General features: G+C 38.2%; 8 protein-coding genes across 8 annotated transcripts; 5 read left to right on the forward strand and 3 right to left on the reverse strand. All coding sequences in view use genetic code 12, as the record gives it.

The window, feature by feature from the left end:
• Positions 1 to 86: 86 nt before the first annotated feature.
• MCM3 (MCM DNA helicase complex subunit) lies at positions 87 to 2,813 on the forward strand (the record flags this gene model as incomplete). Its single annotated transcript, XM_049326756.1, has 1 exon — positions 87 to 2,813. One exon carries the CDS (start codon positions 87 to 89, stop codon positions 2,811 to 2,813), a length of 2,727 nt encoding a protein of 908 aa, XP_049182073.1.
• Positions 2,814 to 3,049: 236 nt separating this feature from the next.
• On the forward strand, positions 3,050 to 6,421 carry KGF56_000810 (RNA methyltransferase; the record flags this gene model as incomplete). Its single annotated transcript, XM_049326758.1, has 2 exons — positions 3,050 to 4,279; positions 5,216 to 6,421. 2 exons carry the CDS (start codon positions 3,050 to 3,052, stop codon positions 6,419 to 6,421), a joined length of 2,436 nt encoding a protein of 811 aa, XP_049182074.1.
• Positions 6,422 to 8,247: 1,826 nt separating this feature from the next.
• On the forward strand, positions 8,248 to 10,266 carry SSC1 (Hsp70 family ATPase; the record flags this gene model as incomplete). Its single annotated transcript, XM_049326759.1, has 1 exon — positions 8,248 to 10,266. The coding sequence occupies one exon, from the start codon at positions 8,248 to 8,250 to the stop codon at positions 10,264 to 10,266; it is 2,019 nt and encodes a 672-aa protein (XP_049182075.1).
• Positions 10,267 to 10,532: 266 nt separating this feature from the next.
• On the reverse strand, positions 10,533 to 13,127 carry KGF56_000812 (uncharacterized protein; the record flags this gene model as incomplete). The annotated part of the gene is made up of 1 exon (XM_049326760.1): positions 10,533 to 13,127. The coding sequence occupies one exon, from the start codon at positions 13,125 to 13,127 to the stop codon at positions 10,533 to 10,535; it is 2,595 nt and encodes an 864-aa protein (XP_049182076.1).
• A 763-nt stretch (positions 13,128 to 13,890) lies between these two features.
• Positions 13,891 to 15,165, reverse strand: APR1 (proteinase A; the record flags this gene model as incomplete). The annotated part of the gene is made up of 1 exon (XM_049326761.1): positions 13,891 to 15,165. One exon carries the CDS (start codon positions 15,163 to 15,165, stop codon positions 13,891 to 13,893), a length of 1,275 nt encoding a protein of 424 aa, XP_049182077.1.
• Positions 15,166 to 16,555: 1,390 nt separating this feature from the next.
• On the forward strand, positions 16,556 to 18,061 carry KGF56_000814 (putative carboxylic ester hydrolase; the record flags this gene model as incomplete). Its single annotated transcript, XM_049326762.1, has 1 exon — positions 16,556 to 18,061. One exon carries the CDS (start codon positions 16,556 to 16,558, stop codon positions 18,059 to 18,061), a length of 1,506 nt encoding a protein of 501 aa, XP_049182078.1.
• Positions 18,062 to 19,731: 1,670 nt separating this feature from the next.
• PDR16 (phosphatidylinositol transporter) lies at positions 19,732 to 20,895 on the forward strand (the record flags this gene model as incomplete). The annotated part of the gene is made up of 1 exon (XM_049326763.1): positions 19,732 to 20,895. One exon carries the CDS (start codon positions 19,732 to 19,734, stop codon positions 20,893 to 20,895), a length of 1,164 nt encoding a protein of 387 aa, XP_049182079.1.
• A 173-nt stretch (positions 20,896 to 21,068) lies between these two features.
• Positions 21,069 to 22,013, reverse strand: KGF56_000816 (exosome non-catalytic core subunit; the record flags this gene model as incomplete). The annotated part of the gene is made up of 1 exon (XM_049326764.1): positions 21,069 to 22,013. One exon carries the CDS (start codon positions 22,011 to 22,013, stop codon positions 21,069 to 21,071), a length of 945 nt encoding a protein of 314 aa, XP_049182080.1.

The raw sequence follows: 22,013 nt of genomic DNA on the forward strand, positions 1-22,013 counted from the left end.
ATATACATTTTTTTTTTTTTCCATAAAGCCTTTCCCCTTTTATTTGTAACATTCTTTCTTTTCTTGCCTAGCTGCTGTAGTTGAGTATGGACGAGAATACCCAATTTGATGAACAGCCAATAGATGCTGTGTTTGGTGACAGAGTTCGTCGATTTCAAGAGTTTTTAGACAAGGACGATACGAATCTGAGGAATGATTATCGAAGTCAGATTAAAAATCTTATAATCAAAGGTAAAAATAGGTTGAATGTCTCTATTGACCAAATAAGAGACTTTGATAGAGAATTTTGGAAAGGTTTATTAAACCAACCGTCTGATTATTTACCTGCTTGTGAACGTGCTTTGAGAGACACCGTTTTAACCGTTTACGATCCAACAAATCCAGAGTTCCCTACGGATTTCGACTCGAGTCAGCAATACAATTTGAGCTTCAAAGGTGCATTTGGTAGTCATTCCGTTACTCCAAGATCAATTGACTCTGGTTTTTTATCGAAATTAGTGTCAATTGAAGGCATTGTTACCCGAGCATCGTTGGTTCGTCCTAAAGTGATTAGATCTGTTCATTATGCCGACTCCACAGGAAGATTTTACGCAAGAGAGTATAGGGACCAAACAACTTCATTTGATGCTATTTCAACACCAGCAATCTACCCAACTGAGGATATGGAAGGAAATAAACTATCTACAGAGTACGGTTATTCTACGTATAGGGATCATCAAAAGATATCGGTTCAAGAAATGCCAGAAACTGCTCCAGTAGGTCAATTACCAAGGTCAGTGGACATCATATTAGATGACGACTTGGTTGATTTAACCAAGCCTGGTGATCGTGTACAAATTGTTGGTGTATACAGAGCCTTGGGCGGAGGAGCTAACAACAACTCATCTTTCAAGACTGTTATATTGGGTAATTCGGTATACCCTTTGCATGCTCGATCCACGGGAGTTGCATCTCAAGAAAAGATTACTGACCAAGACATAAGAAATATCAATAAACTAGGTAAGGATAAAAAAATTTTTGAGATTTTATCACAATCATTGGCACCATCTATTTACGGCTTTGAATATATCAAAAAGGCAGTCTTGTTGATGTTGATGGGAGGAGTTGAGAAAAATTTGGATAATGGTACTCATTTGAGAGGTGACATCAATATCTTGATGGTGGGTGATCCATCGACTGCTAAATCGCAAATCTTGAGGTTTGTTTTGAATACAGCTTCTTTGGCAATTGCAACTACGGGTAGGGGTTCTTCCGGAGTTGGTTTGACTGCTGCTGTTACCACTGATAAAGAAACTGGTGAAAGACGATTAGAAGCAGGTGCCATGGTTTTAGCCGATAGAGGTGTTGTTTGTATTGATGAATTTGACAAAATGTCAGATTCTGATAGAGTTGCCATTCACGAAGTGATGGAACAGCAAACGGTTACAATTGCCAAAGCCGGTATTCACACTTCATTAAATGCAAGGTGTTCTGTTATTGCTGCCGCGAATCCTGTGTTTGGACAATATGACGTTCACAAAGATCCTCATAAGAATATTGCCTTGCCTGACTCGTTATTGTCTCGTTTTGATTTGTTGTTTGTTGTGACAGACGATGTGAATCAAACTAGAGATAGAATCATTTCTGAGCACGTTTTGAGAATGCATAGATTTGTTGCACCGGGTATGATGGAAGGAGAACCAATACGTGAAAATTCGAGTGTAACATTGGCTGTAGGAGACGATGAGACAAATGAGCAGGAGCTATTAGAGCAACCAGTTTTTGAAAAGTTCAATGCCTTATTACATGCTGGAGTATCAAGAGGGAGAGGAAAGAAATCGCCTACTATCTTGTCCATTCCATTTTTGAAAAAGTATATTCAATACGCAAAGCAAAGAATAAAGCCAGTTTTGACCAAGAGTGCTTCCGACTATATTGTGCATACTTATTCGTCTTTGAGAAATGATTTGATTGGTAATAACCAACGAAATACAGCTCCGATAACAGCGAGAACTTTGGAAACTTTGATTCGTTTAGCATCAGCTCATGCAAAAGTCAGATTATCTAAAAGCATCGAAGTTCAAGATGCTAAAGTTGCTGAAGAGTTGTTGAGATTTGCTTTGTTTAAAGAGATAGCCAAGAAGACACATACGAAACGGAGAAAGACCACTACCGAGCGAGTCGAGCTGGAGCTGGAAGGATCAGAAGAAGAACAAGAAGAAGGGGGGGAGGAGGAGGAGGAGGAAGCAGGGGAGGTGTTTACCAGACCAAGCGCGAGAAGAACAAGATTGAGGAACCAGCAGCAGCAGCAACAACAACAACAACAACAACAACAACAACAACAGTCAGCTCAAAGAGCTGGTTCGACGCCGCAGGATTCGCCAACACGTGAACAAGAGCCTACTGAAGTAGAAGAGCAATTGGAAAGTTTACACTTGTCCAATCAAGAAACTGTTTCACAACAAGAGGATGAATCGCTGATAACGCGAAATACCCATCAACAAACATCATCTTTAGCAGCAGCAGCAGCAGCAGCAGCAGCAGAATCATCATCAACTGTGCACCCGTTAGCAGATATTACTATTAATGCACGGGAACCACCCTCTATAAGTTCTGAGAGATTAAAAACATTTTATAGAACTATGGCAAAAGTGGTGAGATCAGATTTGTTCGATACTAATGATTGTGCTGCATATGATTCAGTTGTTGAAGCAATTAATAGGGAAATTGATCAAGAGGAAAAGTTTACAGCTATGGAGTTAGAAACTGCTTTAAAGAAAATGCTGGACGAGGGTAAATTGTTTATTGAAAATGGTAAAGTTTGGAAAATATAGTCTTGGTTAGGTTGGGTTTTGTTATTGTAATATTATATACTATACGTAGAGTATCAATTAGTAGAATGCTCTTATACTTTAATAGTAATAAGAAGAAGAAGAGTCATTTTAACGAACCATGGTTGTAGTTGGTAGCGCGTCAGTATTTTGTATTGGGGGAATTGGTTTTGCTCTCTTTATTATACGAGTTGTACTCTTTGGTGATATATTTCATTGTTTGGTATTTATAAGAGAGAATGGTAGTCAGTTTAGAAGACAAGCTGAATGTTCCAGGACAACTTGATATAGCTTACAAAGAGGAAGCACGAGAGAAAAATGTGAGAGGACTGATTGATAGAGTAGTAGATCAAGGTAATAATAAGCATGATGATGATGATAATAATGAGGGGAGGGAAGAAGGCGAAGAAGGAAAAAAGAAGAGGGATGGTGATAGTTTGAGAATTCCTATTGGAGTACAGTCCATTAAGCAATCGACTACATCAATGGGTAAGGTTGTTGAAAAGAATCGCACCAACAAGAGGAGAAAGAACAAGGCCAATGGGAAACAAATTGACGATTATCTCAAGCCAAATTTTGGTGTTGAGAACCACCATCAAACACAAGAAAATAGTGTGCACCATGTCCACGACCACCATCAAGCTAACGAGCATCAATTTTACGAAGGAGAACTATTGATGCATACCTACTATACACTACCTCATTCCGTTCAAAAATTTTGGAATAGAAGATATGAATTGTTTAGCAAATACGACGATGGAGTATATTTATCCGAGGAATTGTGGTATAGTGTAACTCCAGAGCTTGTAGCTAAATACACTGCACAGTTATTTGTCAAACTTTTACCGCCTGATGCTCAAATCGGATTAGATGTATGCTGTGGCGGTGGCGGGAATACTATTCAATTTGCCCGGTATTTCAATTCCGTTGGTGGTATTGATATAAGTAAGACCAATTTGTATTGTACTGAACACAATTGTCATGTTTATGGAGTCGAAGATAATGTGTGGACATTGTGTGCAGATTGGGCAGAGATTACCACGCCTAAAGAAAATGGAGATATTAACTTGGATTGGATTCCACAAGATGTTTTGAACAGGAGAGGATTAACCCGAACTAGCTCCTATTCTGAGCCAAAAGAGATTTTTGACTTTATATTCAGTTCTCCACCGTGGGGGGGAACTAACTACGATAAAAATAATTTCAATGTTTTTGAAATGGAACCGTTTAATATTCTTTTCTTGTTGAAAACAATGAAACAGTATTCAGAAAATATTGGATTGTTTTTACCAAAGCTGTCCAATTTGATTCAACTAAGCACTGCAACAAAGGAGGTTTATGGGGATTTCAAAAAATGCCGCGTTGTCTATATTAACTCAAAGGAAAGAACTGTTGCCTTATTGGCATTATTTGGGGACGTTTTCACAGCAAGATTTGACGAGCTAGATGATATAAATGAAGAAGCCTTGGTAGGGGGAGAAGGGGAGCATGGGGAGGGGGGGAGAAGAGAATAAGAAAAAGGAGATTAAAAGACAATATCAACACTATCAACACTATCGAGCGAAGCGAGATAGTGTTACAACGAGCTACTAGGTGTGCTCCACTATCAACACCATCTAGCAGAGCGAGATAGTGTTACAACGAGCTACTAGGTGTGCTCCACTATCAACACCATCGAGCAGAGCGAGATAGTATTGTTACGAGCTACTAGGTGTGCTCCACTATCAACACCATCGAGCAGAGCGAGATAGTATTGTTACGAGCTACTAGGTGTGCTCCACTATCAACACCATCGAGCAGAGCGAGATAGTATTGTTACGAGCTAGTCAGTGTGTTCCACTATCAACACCATCTAGCAGAGCGAAATAGTATTGTTACGAGCTAATATGCTCTACTATCAACACTATCTTGCTCTGCTCGATAGTGTTGTAACAAGCTAGTGTGCTCTACTATCAACACTATCTTGCTCTGCTCGATAGTGTTGTAACAAGCTAGTGTGCTCTACTATCAACACTATCTCGCTCTGCTCGATAGTGTTTTTTTTTATTTGACTATCAACATGTGTTTAAGATAGGACAAGCAGCTCATTATCTCGTTCCTCGATAGTGAGTAGTCGCCTACCTCTATGGGCAACATAGTTTACTCACTATCGAGGAACGAGAAGAAAAAATATTGCAGTTCTACAAGTAAACCGCCTATTCTTGTACGTATATAAATATCGTATCAGTCATTGTATGAATTGCTTTATGATAAAAAAAGATTATAAAGAAAAAAAAAATTTTAAACCTCCGACATTTTCATTTGACGACTTCATCGACATTATCTTAGCAACTAAATAAAACCATTTTTATATATATATATATTATCATTTCGTGATGAATACCCCACAAAAGCGAACACCCGAGTCCACAGCGTTTATATTGTTGGGTAATAAGGTTGATAGAATAGCCAGCCATTTACAGAATTTAGAGAGTGACCGTATTATTACTTTGCAGCAAGAAGTATCTTTGTTGAGACAGTTGGTTGATTTTCAAAATGTTAAATTAGAAAAATTAACGTGTTTATTATCTGAGGTTGTTGATAATTCAAGACGCCAAAAGAGGAGGAGAATTTTTAATAGGTTGGCAAGCAACGTTGTGGATGACGAAGAAACTGATGACGCTAGTACCTTGATTGAAGTTTTCCACGATGGTGTCAATGTGAATGATTTGGAAAGATCGCCAAGTCAAAACGAAATGTCTCAGCATCCATTAAGTTTGAGTCATTTGCCACAACAGCAGCAAAACCACCATCAACAGCAGCAGCAGCAACATCAAGTTTTGATTGATCGGCGACGCCCTCAAGTGGCACATCTTCGCCAGCAACCACCACCACCACCACCACAACAACAACAACAACAACACGCGCTTCATCCACAAAATGAACTTGGTTCAAACTTGGATTCAAATATGGATCCCCAGCTTCATCAAACTAGGATGAGGCTGCCTGTGGGAGGAGGCGCGTCATCTACACCTTTACAACAACAACTTCAAGCACAAACGCAGAATTCCCTTGAAGGTAGTCATCACCTGCCTACTACTACTGCTACTCCTGTAGGTACTACCGCGCAACTCCGTGCACAACAGATGCTTGCGCAAGTTAGAACTCCCGCGGGGAAATCCACCAAAAAGACTAAGCCGGACCAAATGAAGAATGCTGTAATTCATGATAAAGATGGCGGTGCTGGGGGGTGTAACACGCCCGAGCAACAAAGTCCACAATCTACAAATAGAGAGGAAGATGAAGAAAGAAAAGTTAAAATTGAATTCATTAATAACCCGACTTCGGTGCGGGAAGTATATGATGAATTTTTCAAGGGATATAATGGCCAAGAGCCATTATGCGAGTTGGATGCAAAGTACGGGAAACACGAATGGAGAGGCGACTCAAGATCGAAGGAGAGTAAAAGGTATCAAAGAAGGAAAAGATTATGCGATGTTATTAAACGAAGTGCATACAAATTGAGTAAGCTGGATGATGCTATTATCAATATTTTGGAGAATTACCGGATGGAAAAATCATTGACTTGGATAATGAACGGGCATTTGCCACCAGAGCTTGAAAATTTATAAAAACAAGTTCAATATATGTCTGTAGATTTTAACAGATTCAGCTAGCGAGCAGAGCGAGATAGTGGAGCAGCACTGACTGACACTATCGACACTATCGACACTATCGAGCGAAGCGAGATAGTGGAGCAGCACTGACTAGTGACACTATCGAGCAAAACGAGCTTGCGGAGCAGCATTGACTAGCGACACTCTGGACCAAGCGAGGATATGATTTGAAGAAACTGTTTTTAGCTCCTGCTTTATCAGTGTAGTCATCAATTTAGTAACAGCATGAATAGTATAGAAGTTTGTAGATTTATATTGAAGTTATTTTTATTGTATTAATATATTTAATGTATTATTTTGTATATCTTGCTTGATCGCACTTTTGGATATTTAGAGTGGTAAGTCAATTAGTTACTACTTTGGAGAGTAGAAGTCGACGAGATATGGGCAAGACAGGCCACTGTTTTTGCCAGTGCTACTGCCGTTGCCATAATGAGGTGACAAGGTGAGAACAAAGTATAGCTACTGCCGTTGCCATAATGAGGTGACAAGGTGAGAACAAAGTATACCATATAGGTATCAAGAGAATTGTTTTCACATCAACTTTTTCAATGAGGAAAAAAAAATGGTCTTGTAAACAGTATTTGTGTTGTAGAATAATTTTTCCCCAATAGTAATCTACGGCTTAAAGATCCAAGATAGTAGTAATTTATAGTTGTTATAGATCCGAGAGCAGTAATCTACAGTTGTCATAAATCCGAGAGCAGTAATCTACAGTTGTCATAAATCTGAGAGCAGTAATCTACAGTTGTCATAAATCCGAGAGCAGTAATCTACAGTTGTCATAAATCTGAGAGCAGTAATCTACAGTTGTCATAAATCCGAGAGCAGTAATCTACAGTTGTCATAAATCTGAGAGCAGTAATCTACAGTTGTCATAAATCCGAGAGCAGTAATCTACAGTTGTCATAAATCTGAGAGCAGTAATCTACAGTTGTCATAAATCCGAGAGCAGTAATCTACAGTTGTCATAAATCTGAGAGCAGTAATCTACAGTTGTCATAAATCTGAGAGCAGTAATCTAATGTTGATAGTGTAGTCAGTGTTGCTCCACTATCTCGCTCTCCTCAATAGTGGACTTGGATCCAGAAAAATAATTTCCTCCATAAATTTAGACCCCTTTGTAATTCATACCCTAGTAATATCCAGAGTAAGCGAGAAAAAAAATTCTCAATGATCTTAAACATTTGGTAGCACTATATCAACCACAGTTTTTTTTTTCTTTCTTCCATAGGGTTCCATAGAAAAACACACTCTTAACACTCTACACTCTAAACTCTACACTCTAAACTCTACACTCAAAACTCTACACTCTAAACTCTACACTCTACACTCTACACTCTACACTCTACACATTACACATTACACATTTCATCAAATTTCTTCCATTAGCTTCTTTGATTTTCTCCTATTCGCTTTTAGCTGCACTTTTCAAAATATGTAGATATGCAGCTTTTCGCCTACTTACTATATGTCGATCCATGCTTCCCAATACTAAGCACTCTGCACTCTTCACTCAGGCCTACTGCTAATTGTCCACCATTTCCATCTTCAACCCCGGCCCTTCAATTTTTCTCTTTTCTTTTTTTCTTTTTGCTTCTTCTTCTTCTTCTTCTTTTCATTTTCTTTCGCAGTATAAAATTTTTCTCTCATACTTTTGCCCTTTTCTTTCTTACATACTTTTTTTTTTATTTTTACAACCAAAGTCTGTTTGTTAACAAATTACTTGCAATCTTTCAAGACTTGCTGAAATACTTGTATCATTATCATCGTATACCATAATGATTGCTGCTAGAAGTACCTTGAAGAGTGTTTCTCGTCAATCTGCAGCTGTATCTGCATCTGTATCTGCTTTTGGAAAGTTTGCTGCTGCTGCTGCTGTTCGTGCTCAATCTACCAGCTCCAATGCTGGTGCAGCACCAACGGGACCAGTTATTGGTATTGATTTGGGTACTACCAATTCTGCTGTCGCCGTGATGGAAGGCAAGACGCCAAAGATTTTGGAAAACTCGGAGGGTGGAAGAACTACACCTTCTATTGTTGCCTTCACTAAAGACGGAGAGAGATTAGTTGGTATCCCAGCTAAACGTCAAGCTGTCGTTAATCCAGAAAATACCTTGTTTGCCACTAAACGTTTAATTGGTAGAAGGTACGAAGATAAAGAAGTGCAAAGAGACATTAACCACGTTCCATACAAGATTGTCAAACATGGTAATGGAGATGCTTGGTTAGAAGCAAGAGGTAAACAGTATTCTCCACAACAAATTGGTGGATTTGTGTTGAACAAAATGAAGGAAACCGCTGAGGCAGCTTTAGGTAAGAAAATCAATAGTGCCGTTGTTACAGTCCCTGCTTACTTTAATGATGCTCAAAGACAAGCTACAAAAGATGCCGGTAAAATTGTTGGTTTGAATGTTTTGAGAGTTGTTAACGAGCCAACAGCCGCTGCTTTGGCTTATGGTTTAGAGAGGAAAGACGGTGAAGTTGTTGCCGTTTTCGATTTGGGTGGAGGTACTTTTGATATTTCGATTTTGGATATTGGTGCTGGTGTTTTTGAAGTTAAATCGACTAACGGTGATACCCACTTGGGTGGTGAAGATTTCGATATTGCTTTGGTCAAATACATTGTTGATGATTTCAAGAAGGAATCGGGTATTGATTTGTCCAAAGACAGAATGGCTATTCAACGTATTAGAGAAGCTGCTGAGAAGGCAAAGATTGAGTTGTCCTCAACTGTTTCAACCGATATCAACTTGCCATTTATTACTGCTGATGCTTCAGGTCCAAAACACATCAACACCAAGATTTCAAGAGCTCAATTTGAACAATTGGTTGAACCTTTGATCAAAAAGACTATTGAACCATGTAAAAAGGCATTGAAAGATGCCGGCTTATCCGCATCTGATATCTCGGAAGTCATCTTGGTTGGTGGTATGTCAAGAATGCCAAAAGTTGTTGAAACTGTTAAATCCATTTTCGGTAAAGAACCATCCAAGAGTGTTAACCCAGATGAGGCTGTTGCTATGGGTGCTGCTATTCAAGGTGGTATTTTGGCTGGTGAAGTTAAAGATGTTGTTTTGTTGGATGTTACCCCGTTATCCTTGGGTATTGAAACCATGGGTGGTGTCTTTGCTAGATTAATTTCTAGAAACACAACTATTCCAGCTAAAAAGTCACAAATCTTTTCAACTGCATCTGCTGGTCAAACCTCGGTTGAAATTAGAGTATTCCAAGGTGAAAGAGAATTAACTAGAGACAACAAATTAATTGGTAACTTTACATTATCTGGTATTCCACCAGCACCAAAAGGTGTCCCCAAGATTGAAGTCACTTTTGACATTGATACCGATGGTATCATTAAAGTGTCTGCTCTTGACAAGGCCTCAAATAAGGATGCTTCAATCACAGTTGCCGGTTCATCTGGATTATCCGATGCTGAAATTGAAAAAATGGTTAACGATGCTGAGAAGTTTGCTGCATCAGATAAAGCAAGAAGAGAAGCTATTGAAACTGCAAATAGAGCTGACCAATTATGTAACGAAACTGAAAGCTCTTTGGAGGAACACAAGGAAAAATTATCAAGCGAAGCAGTTGAACACATTAAAGAAACAATCACCAAGTTGAGAGAAGTAGTATTAAAAGCACAAGCTGGTGAAGAAGTTGCTGCCGAGGAATTGAAACAAAAGACTGAAGAATTACAAAATGAAGCTATCAACTTGTTTAAGGACTTGTACAAAGAAGGAGACTCATCATCATCTTCATCATCATCGTCATCTGGTTCCGACGAACCAAAGAACTAAGCCTTTTTAATACTATTGGTAACTTAAACCTTCCGGTTTTATCGATAGTAGAGAAAAGTATATTCTTTATTGTTTTTTTTGTTTTTTTATCGTATAAAAATTTTGTAAATAGTTATGAGGGTATATCTTAGATAAATCCGGGAAGGAAAGATAGTAAAAGAAAAGAAGAACATTTTGTTGTATATATAGACAAGTTAATGCGTTTAAACATGAGTGGTTTTATTCCATGGCTATTGTATGGTTTAATTTTTTTTTTTTTCTCTTTCCTATCTTAGTTGACTCAAGCTGTGTCTCAACCCTATACTTCTTCTTATTACCAGCAGTTGAGGCAGCGGAGTGGTACTGCTAATTTCTTCACCCATCTTGAACAGTTTTTGTTTTTGTTTTTGTTTTTGTTCTTGTTCTTGTTCTTGTTCTTGTTCTTTTTTTGCAATTGCCTTTGATGGCTTACGTAGAATAGTTCCATATTTTCTTTGCATTATTTCCAGCCCATTTCTAGAACTGACAATACTTGAAGAATAGCGTAAAGTAGATAATTTCGGGTAATGGAGAGGTGTGGAATAATCGGTTGAAATTGAAGATTTCGCTTCTGACTGCTTCTCCCACTCATTTTCATCACCTTGTGAGTCATCATCAGAGTCATTGTCAGATCCATTAGATGACTGATACTCCAACATTGCTCCTAACATTGATCTTCTGTTCAATACCTTGGTTTCGAATTCCTCATCTTGAGGATCAACAAAGATATCTCCATGATCATCCGTGGACGATGTTGACACAGTATGCGCGGAATAAATAGATGAGGCAGTATTATGATCGCTTTCTTTTTGCAAATGGTCTCTGTCGTCACAACTTACCGTACTTCCTGTGATAGCTTGATCTTCAATGTATTCTTCTCCAGTTTGTTTAGAAGGTGGGCTGTCTTGATCTTTATAAACCTGTTCAAAAATTTGATTAATCATATTGCTAGTTTCCTTTGTTGCCATGAAATTCTGAAACTGATTGATTTCATGCCTTAAAAGTATTCTTCTGCTCAATACTTGTTTTAGATAACTTTGCCATAATTGCTCAAATGTATATCTTGCATAAGGACTAACATTCTCTTGTTTCAGCAGTGGCAGCTGCAGAACTAGTTGTCGTTGTCTTTGTCGCGGTGATGAAACAGACCTGATGTATGAAGTATCTATATGAGGTGGAGGTGCAGGTACATTTTGGACAGATGAAGATACACCTGAAGAAGCAACAGCTACTGAGGGTTGAGTATTACTCTCACTTGTACTATCAATTTTTGGAGATGGTAACTCTTCATCTTGATAATTTGCCGCATAACTCTCTGTAGATGTCCTCATATTGTCAGTGTTTGCATTAGCTCCAGTATTGCGCTTAATTTTCAAATTACGTAAATAATTGTTCTCTTGTTGATTGATGTAATTAGATAAATGATGGTACTTTCCAACATTCTCATCACCAATTTCTTCGGATGTGAGTAAAGCAGATTCAGCTACGCCAGACGTAATGTTTCCTACCCCCAAGAGACCTGCTCCTGTTGCTTTCTTCACGTTGCTATTCATCCGAACATGATATACTGGCTGTTTTCCCAAACGCGGGTTTGTTGAAGGATTGGAAATTTCTAAAACATCACCAGACTTTCGATGAATTGAATCTTGTAGCAATTTATTTGATCTCAATTTTATTAAATCCCTATTTTGTGGGTTTGCTCGTTCTTTTCTAACAAGTGTAGTTGTAGTCGATCTCCTCAATTGTCTCGCCAACTCCTTGTTCTGAATATCTCTTGCTCTTTGTAAGCTTTGTACGCTTTTTTTCCTCCTTGGTGAAGATGCTTTAAAGCTGTAGAATTTGAGTTTAGTAAGAAGCTTTTTGATTCTTAGTTTCATGCGATAGAACCAACTTCCTTGCTTCGATTTAATAGCATTCTTTCTAGTCAAACTTTTACTTGACTGCCTTGATGAATTTATCACCGAAGAAGCCAATGATGAAGTAATATCTCGATATACTCTCACAGTACTTGTTCTCTTTGTCCTATTCTTATTAAATAAGCTTTTGGTTTTACGAAAGCTATCGTTTATAGATTTGGCTTTGTTATTCAATAACAATTGTTCTGATTCTGGTCCTAGTCTTGTTGAAAAGATTGTGGCTTGTGAACCCATAGAGTCTGAAATATCCCTTGAGCTTGAATTAGCTGGAGGTATGCTTTGACCACTTTTCTTCTCTTGGTTATCATGCATGGATGCCCTGGAATACTTTTTTGATGTTAAATTAGAGCCGCGCGCTTTCGTAAGTTGAGTAGTGTTCTCATTAGCATCATTCTCATTCTCATCCTCATCCTCGAGACTTTCAAAACTAGGCGACATAATAGACAAATTATCAAGCCTTTGTGACACATGTGGATTTTGCTGATCTACAACAAAGTGAGAAAATCGTTTGGGAACTTGATTAAATACATCTTCAATTGGGCTTAAGGGGGTACTATCGAGACGTTGTTGTTGTGGTTGTTGATTTTTCAGCGAGGTTTTCATGTTAGGATGGTGTTGGTGTTGTGTAGATATTTTCGAACAATTGTCCTGTCTCACACCAAACGTATCAGTTGATGTTTCTCCCTCTAAATGAAGATAAGGGTAGGATATGGGAAGAGAAGTTGTTGAAGTGGTTTCAACCTCAAGCCTATTCAAAGAAGCTTGTGACATTGGTGGTCCTTGTATTCCCAAATCACTAGAAAATAAAGGTTGATTTTTATGTTTGAAAAGCTGTGAAGAGAGCGGATAGTTGGAACCAGATTTTCTTTCTTGACTAATGTTCAAACTATTCCTTTGCGGGAGTAAAGGTAGTTGACGAATCGACATGACTTATATATATATATATACAAATGATAATGCTGTATTAGGTCACTCCTCTCTAATCAACTTGAAACTGCAAATATATTAATGAGATTAGACGATGAAAACAACTTCAGTAAAATTATATATATATATGTATATCTACTAACTTCTATACAATCCGAATTTCCTGGTCTAATTTAGCGTGTTTGCCTCAGCATCACTTGATTTAGTGTCGTCGATGATGGACCACTAACCTCACGTATATCTATAAAGAAAAATGGCTGGCTGCGAAAAAGAGAAATGGAAAGAGAAGAAAAAAAAGAAACAATTGTTTTTGTAACCCACATTCAATTTGTTCTTTCTTCAACCAGCACACTCTTATTTGACTGAGAGTATTATGTAATTATTGGCAGTATCGTATATCTCTTTGTTTGATTAGAGTTTGATAGAATATGCCTATTGGTGTTCTCTCCCCTTGCCTGCCTCATACTATAGCTATTGCTACCAACTTTCTTTTACTACAAAGCTTTCTTTCACCACAAAATTCAAAATTCTTTTTTTTTTTTTCAACTTTTCCAACTCTACTACAACTTCAACACTACAGTAACTTCAATACTACTAATCTAAGCATATAATCAAAAAAAAAACCAGGTACTTTTCATTCTTCCACCCCCTGACTGTACTACTAACTATTACGGTGTATTAAATTTTGAATCTAACTTTTTTTTTCTCTTTCTCTTTCTCTTTTTGGAATAAAACAAATATATATATTTTTTGGGGACAAAACTTAGACTTTTGATGGTGCTAATCCAACAGCGTTTTTCTTCAAGTCATAAATTGAGTAGTATCTTCTCAAGAACGCATCACCAACAATAGCTAAATCACCAATTGGTTTAGGGAAATCCATTGGTGTGAAAACTGAAATACATGATCCACCAACTTCCAAAATGTAATCATAAGCAGTTAAAGTAAAGTTGTAACCTGAAAAAGTCATTGTTAAATCAGGCAATGAATCTCTCTTGTTGCAGTCAATTTGATATTGGCCAGACCAAGATTTAGTTGCACCAATCTTGGCATTAATTATTTCAGCCAAAGTTGATGGCAAAGTGATCAATGAAGTACCAGTATCGATTGCTGCGCCAGTTTTAGTCAACTCTGCATATTCATCGCCTAATCCTAATCCTTCAAACGAAACCTCCCAGTAAGCTTTTCTTCTAACTGGTAACCAAGTAATCTTGCCTTGAAACAATGATTCGTCATAACCACCAAATGTAGCCAATCCTCCGTCATTTTCATCCTTGTTAGTGTCACCAAGATAGAAACTAACTTGAGGCGCATCTAACAAACCCTGGTTTATAGCATTATAAACCGGTGGTACAATACGATTTACTGAAATGGTATCGTAAGCTAAGCCCAAGATACCATCGAATTTGCCAAATGCAAATGCCAAACCGGGTTCGGAGGTAGCTTCAGCGAAATCCTGCTTTGGAATAACCAAGTCTCCAATACTAAGTACATCTTGAGAAATATAACCTTCCATTGAACCTGACCCATACTGAATTGAAAACTCAGAACCATTGGCTTTATAAGTGGAAGAAGCATCATGATCGTACTTGGAGTGTAAGAAACAAGCCAACGAGGTACAATCTTGAGAAGGAACCCACAAATTGGAAGATCCAGTATCCAAGATAACTTTGAAAGATTGACCAGGAGTACCAATTTGTATTTCAGTGAAATACTGGGCATTCATGTAATTTGTCAAGGGAGCATCAAACTTACCCTTTTGAGGAGTTACAAATGGAGCTTTTTCGGGGCAATCTTTACCACTTAAAACTTGTTGAATACCAACACCAACTGGATTACCGTGGGCTTTATTAAATAAATTCAAATACTTGTTAGCTAATACATTTGTATAGTCCTGGAAAGTGGCAGCATCCAAGGTCTCTTCATTTGATAATCTGTTGAGTTTAATACTGTGGGGTTTAGCCTCCACGACAACAACCGCAGCTAAAGCCAAAAAAGCAGTAACGAATGAACTGCTCGATACTGGGAACAATTGCATTATTAAAGAAGAAAACTCAAACAATAGCCAAAAAAAAAAAAAAAAAAGAAGAATGTATATATGTATATAATAATAGTAGAATATCTATCAATGATAAATTCTTTTCTTTGCTAATTTGGGGAGTGGCAGGGAGGTTGGGGTTGGGTGACTATGAAAAAAGTGTATACTCTCAAACAAGTTATCCTGATGTCGATTTTTAGTTATGGAGATGGGAAAGAAACAAAGTGGGGGCAAACAGGAAAAAAAAAGCGAACACTAACCAAAATTGGGCAAAGTGGCAAGCATTGCTTTAACGCCCATTACATAAGTAATTACATAAATCTTATATAGACGATAGGGCTATTTTATATTGTAAGCATTTGATAAGATATATATTTGTGGATTAGTTAATGTTTATGTAATAGTCCTTTTTTCGGCTCATATCTTATCGGATAAGGCAATGCCTAGGATTAAAAGTGTCGCATAACACACTATCGAGCGACACTATAGAGTGACACTATCGAGAAATACTATCGAGAAACACTATCGAGCGGAGCGAGATAGTGGAGCAATATCTTGTAGCTTGTTACAACACTATTGAGGAGAACGAGATAGTGGAAAGAGTAAGAACACAGAGAGAAGATAAATAAAGTAGAGAGGAAATAGCAGAGAGTGGATAAACTGGTATTTACACCCTAGGGTCTATGTCCAGTAATAACAATGTCTCTGTGTCCAGTAATAACACTGTCTTTGTGTCCAGTAATAACACTGTCTCTGTGTCCAGTAATAACACTGTCTCTGTATCCAGTAATAACACTGTCTCTGTGTCCAGTAATAACACTGTCTCTGTGTCCAGTAATAACACTGTCTCTGTGTCCAGTAATAACACTGTCTCTGTGTCCAGTAATAACACTGTCTCTGTGTCCAGTAATAACACTGTCTCTGTGTCCAGTAATAACACTGTCTCTAAGTCCAGTAAAGTTTAGTTCCAACTCGACAGCATTATCTTAAAGTAGATACATTATAGAAAACTGTGTAAATGCTAAAGAAGTTTCAGATATTTACAAGCATCTTCAACAAAGGTTTCCTTGAAGGTAGAGCGTTTTGCCTGAAAGCGAGAGTGAAAGTCCAATGAAAAAGACTGTTACATTGAACTCAGGGGCAAGCTCTCCGACAACAGCTGGCGCTGTTGTTAGAGACTCTGTGGTCAGCTCTGTAGTTGCTTCAGAAGGAGAGACTTTTCAGTGGTGTTGCTTCTGATTCTGTCGCTTCAGAGGGTGTTGGTAGTAAATAGCAACCAAAAAAAAGTCTGAAAACCCAAACCTATAACTTATTCTTCTGGCTTCCCCCCGCAATTAGAGATTTCATTTTCTTAATACCGTTGATACGAGTAAGTATATAGAGACTCACAATGATTGGTTCAGGGTTTTTCAAGTCCAAGGTTGAAAATTATTTTCCTAAAACCCCTATAAGGTTCAATAAAAGGCTTGTTAAAGAAGGCGATGCCGCAACAGCAACAACTGCTACCACTGCTACTACTACCAACACTACTACTACTACTACTACTACAGAATCCACTACTATTCCCGAACTCATCAAAAGCAAAATCAAGGAATTTGAAAAAGACTACACATTCTACGTCAACCCATTACTTTCTTCTGGACATACTCAAACTGCATATACTGCTTTGAACAAATTTGAATCGCGCAATTTGGTCTACTACAAACGACAGATTATAACTATTGAGGACAAAACGTATACTTTGCCCAATGGAACAAAATTAAAGTATGATCAATGGAAAGGAGAGAGTACTGTAGCTCTTGATTATGCTATGAAAACACCGGTTACCCCAGATCCGGATCATCTAAGGTTTAGACCAAGTTCACAGCAAGAAGAATTACCGCCAAGAACCGAGTTCAAAAATCCTGAAGAAGAGTTGATTGAAAACACAGATGACAAACCATTACTAATTGTTTTACACGGATTATCAGGTGGGTCTTTTGAAGCTTACATTAGAGCAGTATTGGAGAAAATAATTGAAGATCCATACGACTTTGATGCTGTTGTGTTGAACTCTCGTGGATGTGCTCATCACACCATTACCAGTCCTCAACTATATAATGGATTATGGACAAATGATGTGAGATATTTAATGAATGAGTTTGTCACTAAAAAATGGCCCAAGAAAAGAATATACATGATGGGTTTTTCCCTTGGAGGTGCCATATTGGCTAACTATCTCGGACAAGAAGCTAGTGCAGTATCGCCACAGATCAAGGGAGCTTGCATGTTTGGAACGCCATGGGATTTCCCGGATGGTGCACATCACTTGAGGGCAAGCATTATAGGCCACAATGTATATTCTCCAACAATGTGCGCTAATTTACTAAAATTATTGAACAAGCATGGAATCCTTACTGAAAATGAATTTGTTAAACAGTACCGGGATGATCCTTCAAAGTATAATGTCAAGTTTTTGAAAGATTTTGATAACTTCTTTACAAGTCGATTATTTGGTCTTAATTCTGCTGACGAATATTACCGTTTGGCTTCTCCTGTTCAAAGATTGTTAAAAGTTCGAGTTCCTACGTTGATTATAAGTTCCGTGGATGATCCAGTTACAGGTTCAAGATCATTACCTTATTCTGAGTCGGAATTAAACCCATACGTGACAATGGTGACGACCACTGTTGGTGGACATTTGGGATGGTTCACATGGAATGGAGAGAGATGGTATACTATACCAGTTTGTAAATTTTTGAAAGAGTTGGACCAGCTTGATGTTGACAAGTCTAGTATTACAAAGGATGATTTGCCTTTGGATATTTCTCAAAGTTGGAAATATGACCGGTTAGTCAATGGAATGTTGGACGCGTCCACTACCGAGCAAAGCGAGATAGTGGAGCACACTGACTAGCTGCCACCGACTAGCTGCCACCGACTAGCTGCCACCGACTAGCTGCCACCAACACTATCGAGCGAAACAAGACAGAGGAGTAACACTTTGCAGCTTGTTACAACACCAACTAGCCTGTTACGCCACTATCTTGCTTTGCTCGATAGTGGAGTCATCTGCTATAAACCAATGTAGTGAGATTTAGCTATGAGGTTATATACAAGGGTTTGGTTGTATGTTTTTTTTCCTAGATCACCACTAACGAGCAGAGCAAGATAGTGGAGCACTGTTGCTTCACAAGCTGTTGCTAGATTTGCTGTGGAATGTATTGTTTGGAATTGAGAAGGAATTGTGTATTTATATAGAGATTTGTGGTATTATGATTAGCTCGCCTTAACAATACACACGACTAGCATTTTGCATCCATTAAAATAAAAGCGAAACTATCGAGCAGAGCGAGATAGAGGAGCATTGTTGCTTCAGAGACTGTTGCTTCAAAAACTGTTGCTTCAGAGGCTGTTGCTTCAAAGCTGTTGCTTCAAAGACTGTCGCTCTCTGGTGTTGTTGCTTCAGACTAGCCGCGCAGGTTTGATTGCATCCTTACACCAACGGATTTAATTTTTACTACTCTCGAATTGTTCCACAAAAGGACCCCGTACTGTTATATCCTTATGGCAATTTTGCGCGCGCCTGTGGTTCTTTTAATATGCTCACCAATTTTCTCAAGATTGCTGGTAAAGAGAGGACCAACTATAGAGCGAAGCGAAATAGTGTCGCTCGATACTCTTAACTAGTGTCACTCGATAGTGTCGATAATTAGTATTGCTCCACTATCTAGAGAAGCAAAATAGTGTCACACGATACTTTTAACTGGTGTCGCTCGATAGTGTCAATAGTCAGTGTCGCTCGATACTTTTAACTAGTGTCACTCGATAGTGTCAATAGCCAGTGTTGCTTCACTATCTCGCTTCGCTCGATAGTGCCAAGTGTCCTTTAGTGTTGCTCCACAATCTCTCTTTGCTCGATATTGCTAGTATCAGCGCAAATAATCTAAAACCCATATTTTTCTTGGTAAGCGAGATTTTTTTTTCTTCTTTCAAAGTTTAAAATGAAACGCGGCATTTAGAATAAAAAAAAAACCGTTATTTTAAATTCCCGCTAAAAAGGCACACAATTTTACTCCCTCATCATCACCACAACTACCTATACTTTACCGTTGATTTAGGCCACAATAGTGTGTTATAACAAGCTGGTCAGTGTTGCTCCACAATCTCTCTTTGCTCGATAGTGCCAAGTGTCATTCAGTGTTGCTCCACTATCGCGCTTTGCTAGATAACATAGATTTGGCCGATACAGTTTATTATTCTCTTTTTTCTCACCTAAAATCGGAGTTTATTTTCTTTATTCTTTTTTCGGGGGGGTGGAATTGGAAAGCGCGAATCCGTAGAGAGCCTAACTCCATCTTCCCTTGTTCAACATATACCCGATCTCATTAGATGCCCTTTATAAGAAGAAGGAAGAAAAAAAATTTTAAATGATAGCTATAACATTAGGAGGAGTTTTACTGTTTTATATTAACTATAGGCGTTAATAGTGAGAGGTGAGTTAGTTGGGCAAACCCATACATCCTCCTAACTTGTTCCACACACAAAAAAAACAAAAACACACATACACACTCTACATTTTAGAGAATGTTGAGCAAATTGAAAAACAAGGTAACCTCTGTTTCCTTATCACCGTCAAATTCCTCAAATGAAGCAAGGTCTTTAAATGAGGTAATTCACGAGAATAATAACGGTGGCGGTGGCTCATCCGATGCATCATTAATGAGCAACGAGAAAGTTGGAATTTCATCAGAAAATGGTAAATTGGAGCCGCCTAGGTATATACCTTTTGAAGCACCTTCATCAGGATCTCATGTACCACCAGAACCCAAATTATCCAACGACCAAAAAGCAAAATATCTCAAAGTTTTAAAACACTTTCAGAATCCCCAATTGACTATTGCTAATAGTGAAGAGGACCACAAGCACAAACACCGATCTAGCGAATTGACCGTTGCCGAGAAATCATGGCTAACAAAAGAATGTTTTTTGAGATATTTGCGAGCAACAAAATGGCATGTTGAAGAGGCAATAGACAGAATAGAACTTACACTAGCATGGAGGAGGGAATTTGGAATAAGCGAAACGTTTGACAAGGATAATAGAGTCAATGGCGATTTGGTTAGCCAAGAGAATGAAACCGGTAAGGAGGTAATTTTGGGCTACGAAAACGAATCTAGACCCTGTCTCTACTTAAAACCAGGAAGACAAAACACAAAGACAAGTCAAAGACAAGTTGAGCATTTGGTCTATATGTTGGAAAGAGTTATAGATTATATGCCTCTGGGACAAGACTCATTAGCATTGCTCATTGATTTCAAAGCACATCCTGTTGGAACACAAGGCGGCAAAATACCACCAGTAGGTATAGGCAGACAAGTACTACATATTTTACAAACACATTACCCAGAAAGATTAGGTAAGGCATTGTTGACAAATATACCTTGGTTAGGATGGACTTTTTTGAAAATCATCCATCCATTCATCGATCCCTTGACTAGAGAAAAGCTAGTATTTGATCAACCTTTTATCAATTATGTTCCAAAAGTACAATTGGATAAGGATTTCCAAGGTGACGTGAATTTCGTATATGAGCACGAAAAATACTGGCCAAAGATGATTGAAATCAGTCAAAATAAGAAACAGAAATACTTTAATAGATTTGAAGAATTTGGCGCATGTGTAGGGTTAAGTGAAGTTGATTTGAGAGGTGATGGTAAAGAATTAATACACCAAGTAGGTACAATTTGAAACCCAAATAAAGAAAAATAAATAAAAAAAATAAAAAAAAAAAGAGAGGGAGAGAGCATCAGAGAGCATCTCCTTTCTCGTTCCTCCCACCTCATCCCCTCTCTGCTTAGAAGATAATAGAATCCTTTACGTTTCATCAAAGAAAATATACAATTATTCCTTTCTCTCTGTCTCTATACAAAAGGGTTTGCATTCTTTCGTTTTTCAACCAACCCAGTATCAGGATCAAGCATATGCTGCCAATCGATGGGGTACATCAATGATCCAGCGCCTCCCTCCAGTTTTGCAAAAACGACACCCAAGTCATTTCTCGCTGTTGTCAAATAATAGTTCAGTCCATCACCTAAACTGATAATCATTGCCCTTACCATGTCACCAGGTTTGAAATATTCTCCAACAACTACTCGATCTCGTTCAGTTGATCTTATATCTTGACTTCGGATTATACCTTTGAAATTCTCACCCAAGTCATAAATCTGAGCTTGTACCTGTGCTGAAGTGGCTATAGTTTGTGGATTAAACATATGTTGAGATCCTCCGCCTGGTGGAATCGAAGCATGTGCTGTGGCGCCATTGGATCCAATTCCTGAATCACTTAGTATATTGACCTGTTTATATTTATTTTCAACTGCAATGAGTTCACACCATGCTTGTTTTTGAGATATTCTTGTTATTCTTACTAGCACAATATCGTTCTCCTTGGGAAGGTTGATAGAAATACAATTGGATCCTTGGTCTGGTTCAAACTGTTGTGGCTCATTGGGGACTGGTTGATCTTTGGGGACAACATAGACAATAAATGTCGGTGTATCGTTGTTCTCTCCTCCTCCTCCTTCTTCTTCTTCTTCTTCTTTTTCTTTTTCTTCTACTACATCTTGTTGCTTTTGTGCACTATCCACTTCCGCGTTATCTGTAGCTACTTCTCTCTTGGGTAATTGCTTGATATAAGTCCTGCCAACTATCGTGGCACATATAATCGGTATGAACTTTGAAGATTCACGATCTTGTATTTGATTTACTATTGTACCTCTTCCGGAAACATACTTGACCTGTATATTATCCTCTAATCTATAAGCAGGTACTATATACTGACCGGGGACAACCACTTTGGACTCCAT

This window comes from Candida oxycetoniae, assembly GCF_023343755.2.
Source record: "Candida oxycetoniae strain CBS 10844 chromosome Unknown scaffold5, whole genome shotgun sequence".
NCBI lineage: Eukaryota > Fungi > Ascomycota > Pichiomycetes > Serinales > Debaryomycetaceae > Lodderomyces > Lodderomyces oxycetoniae.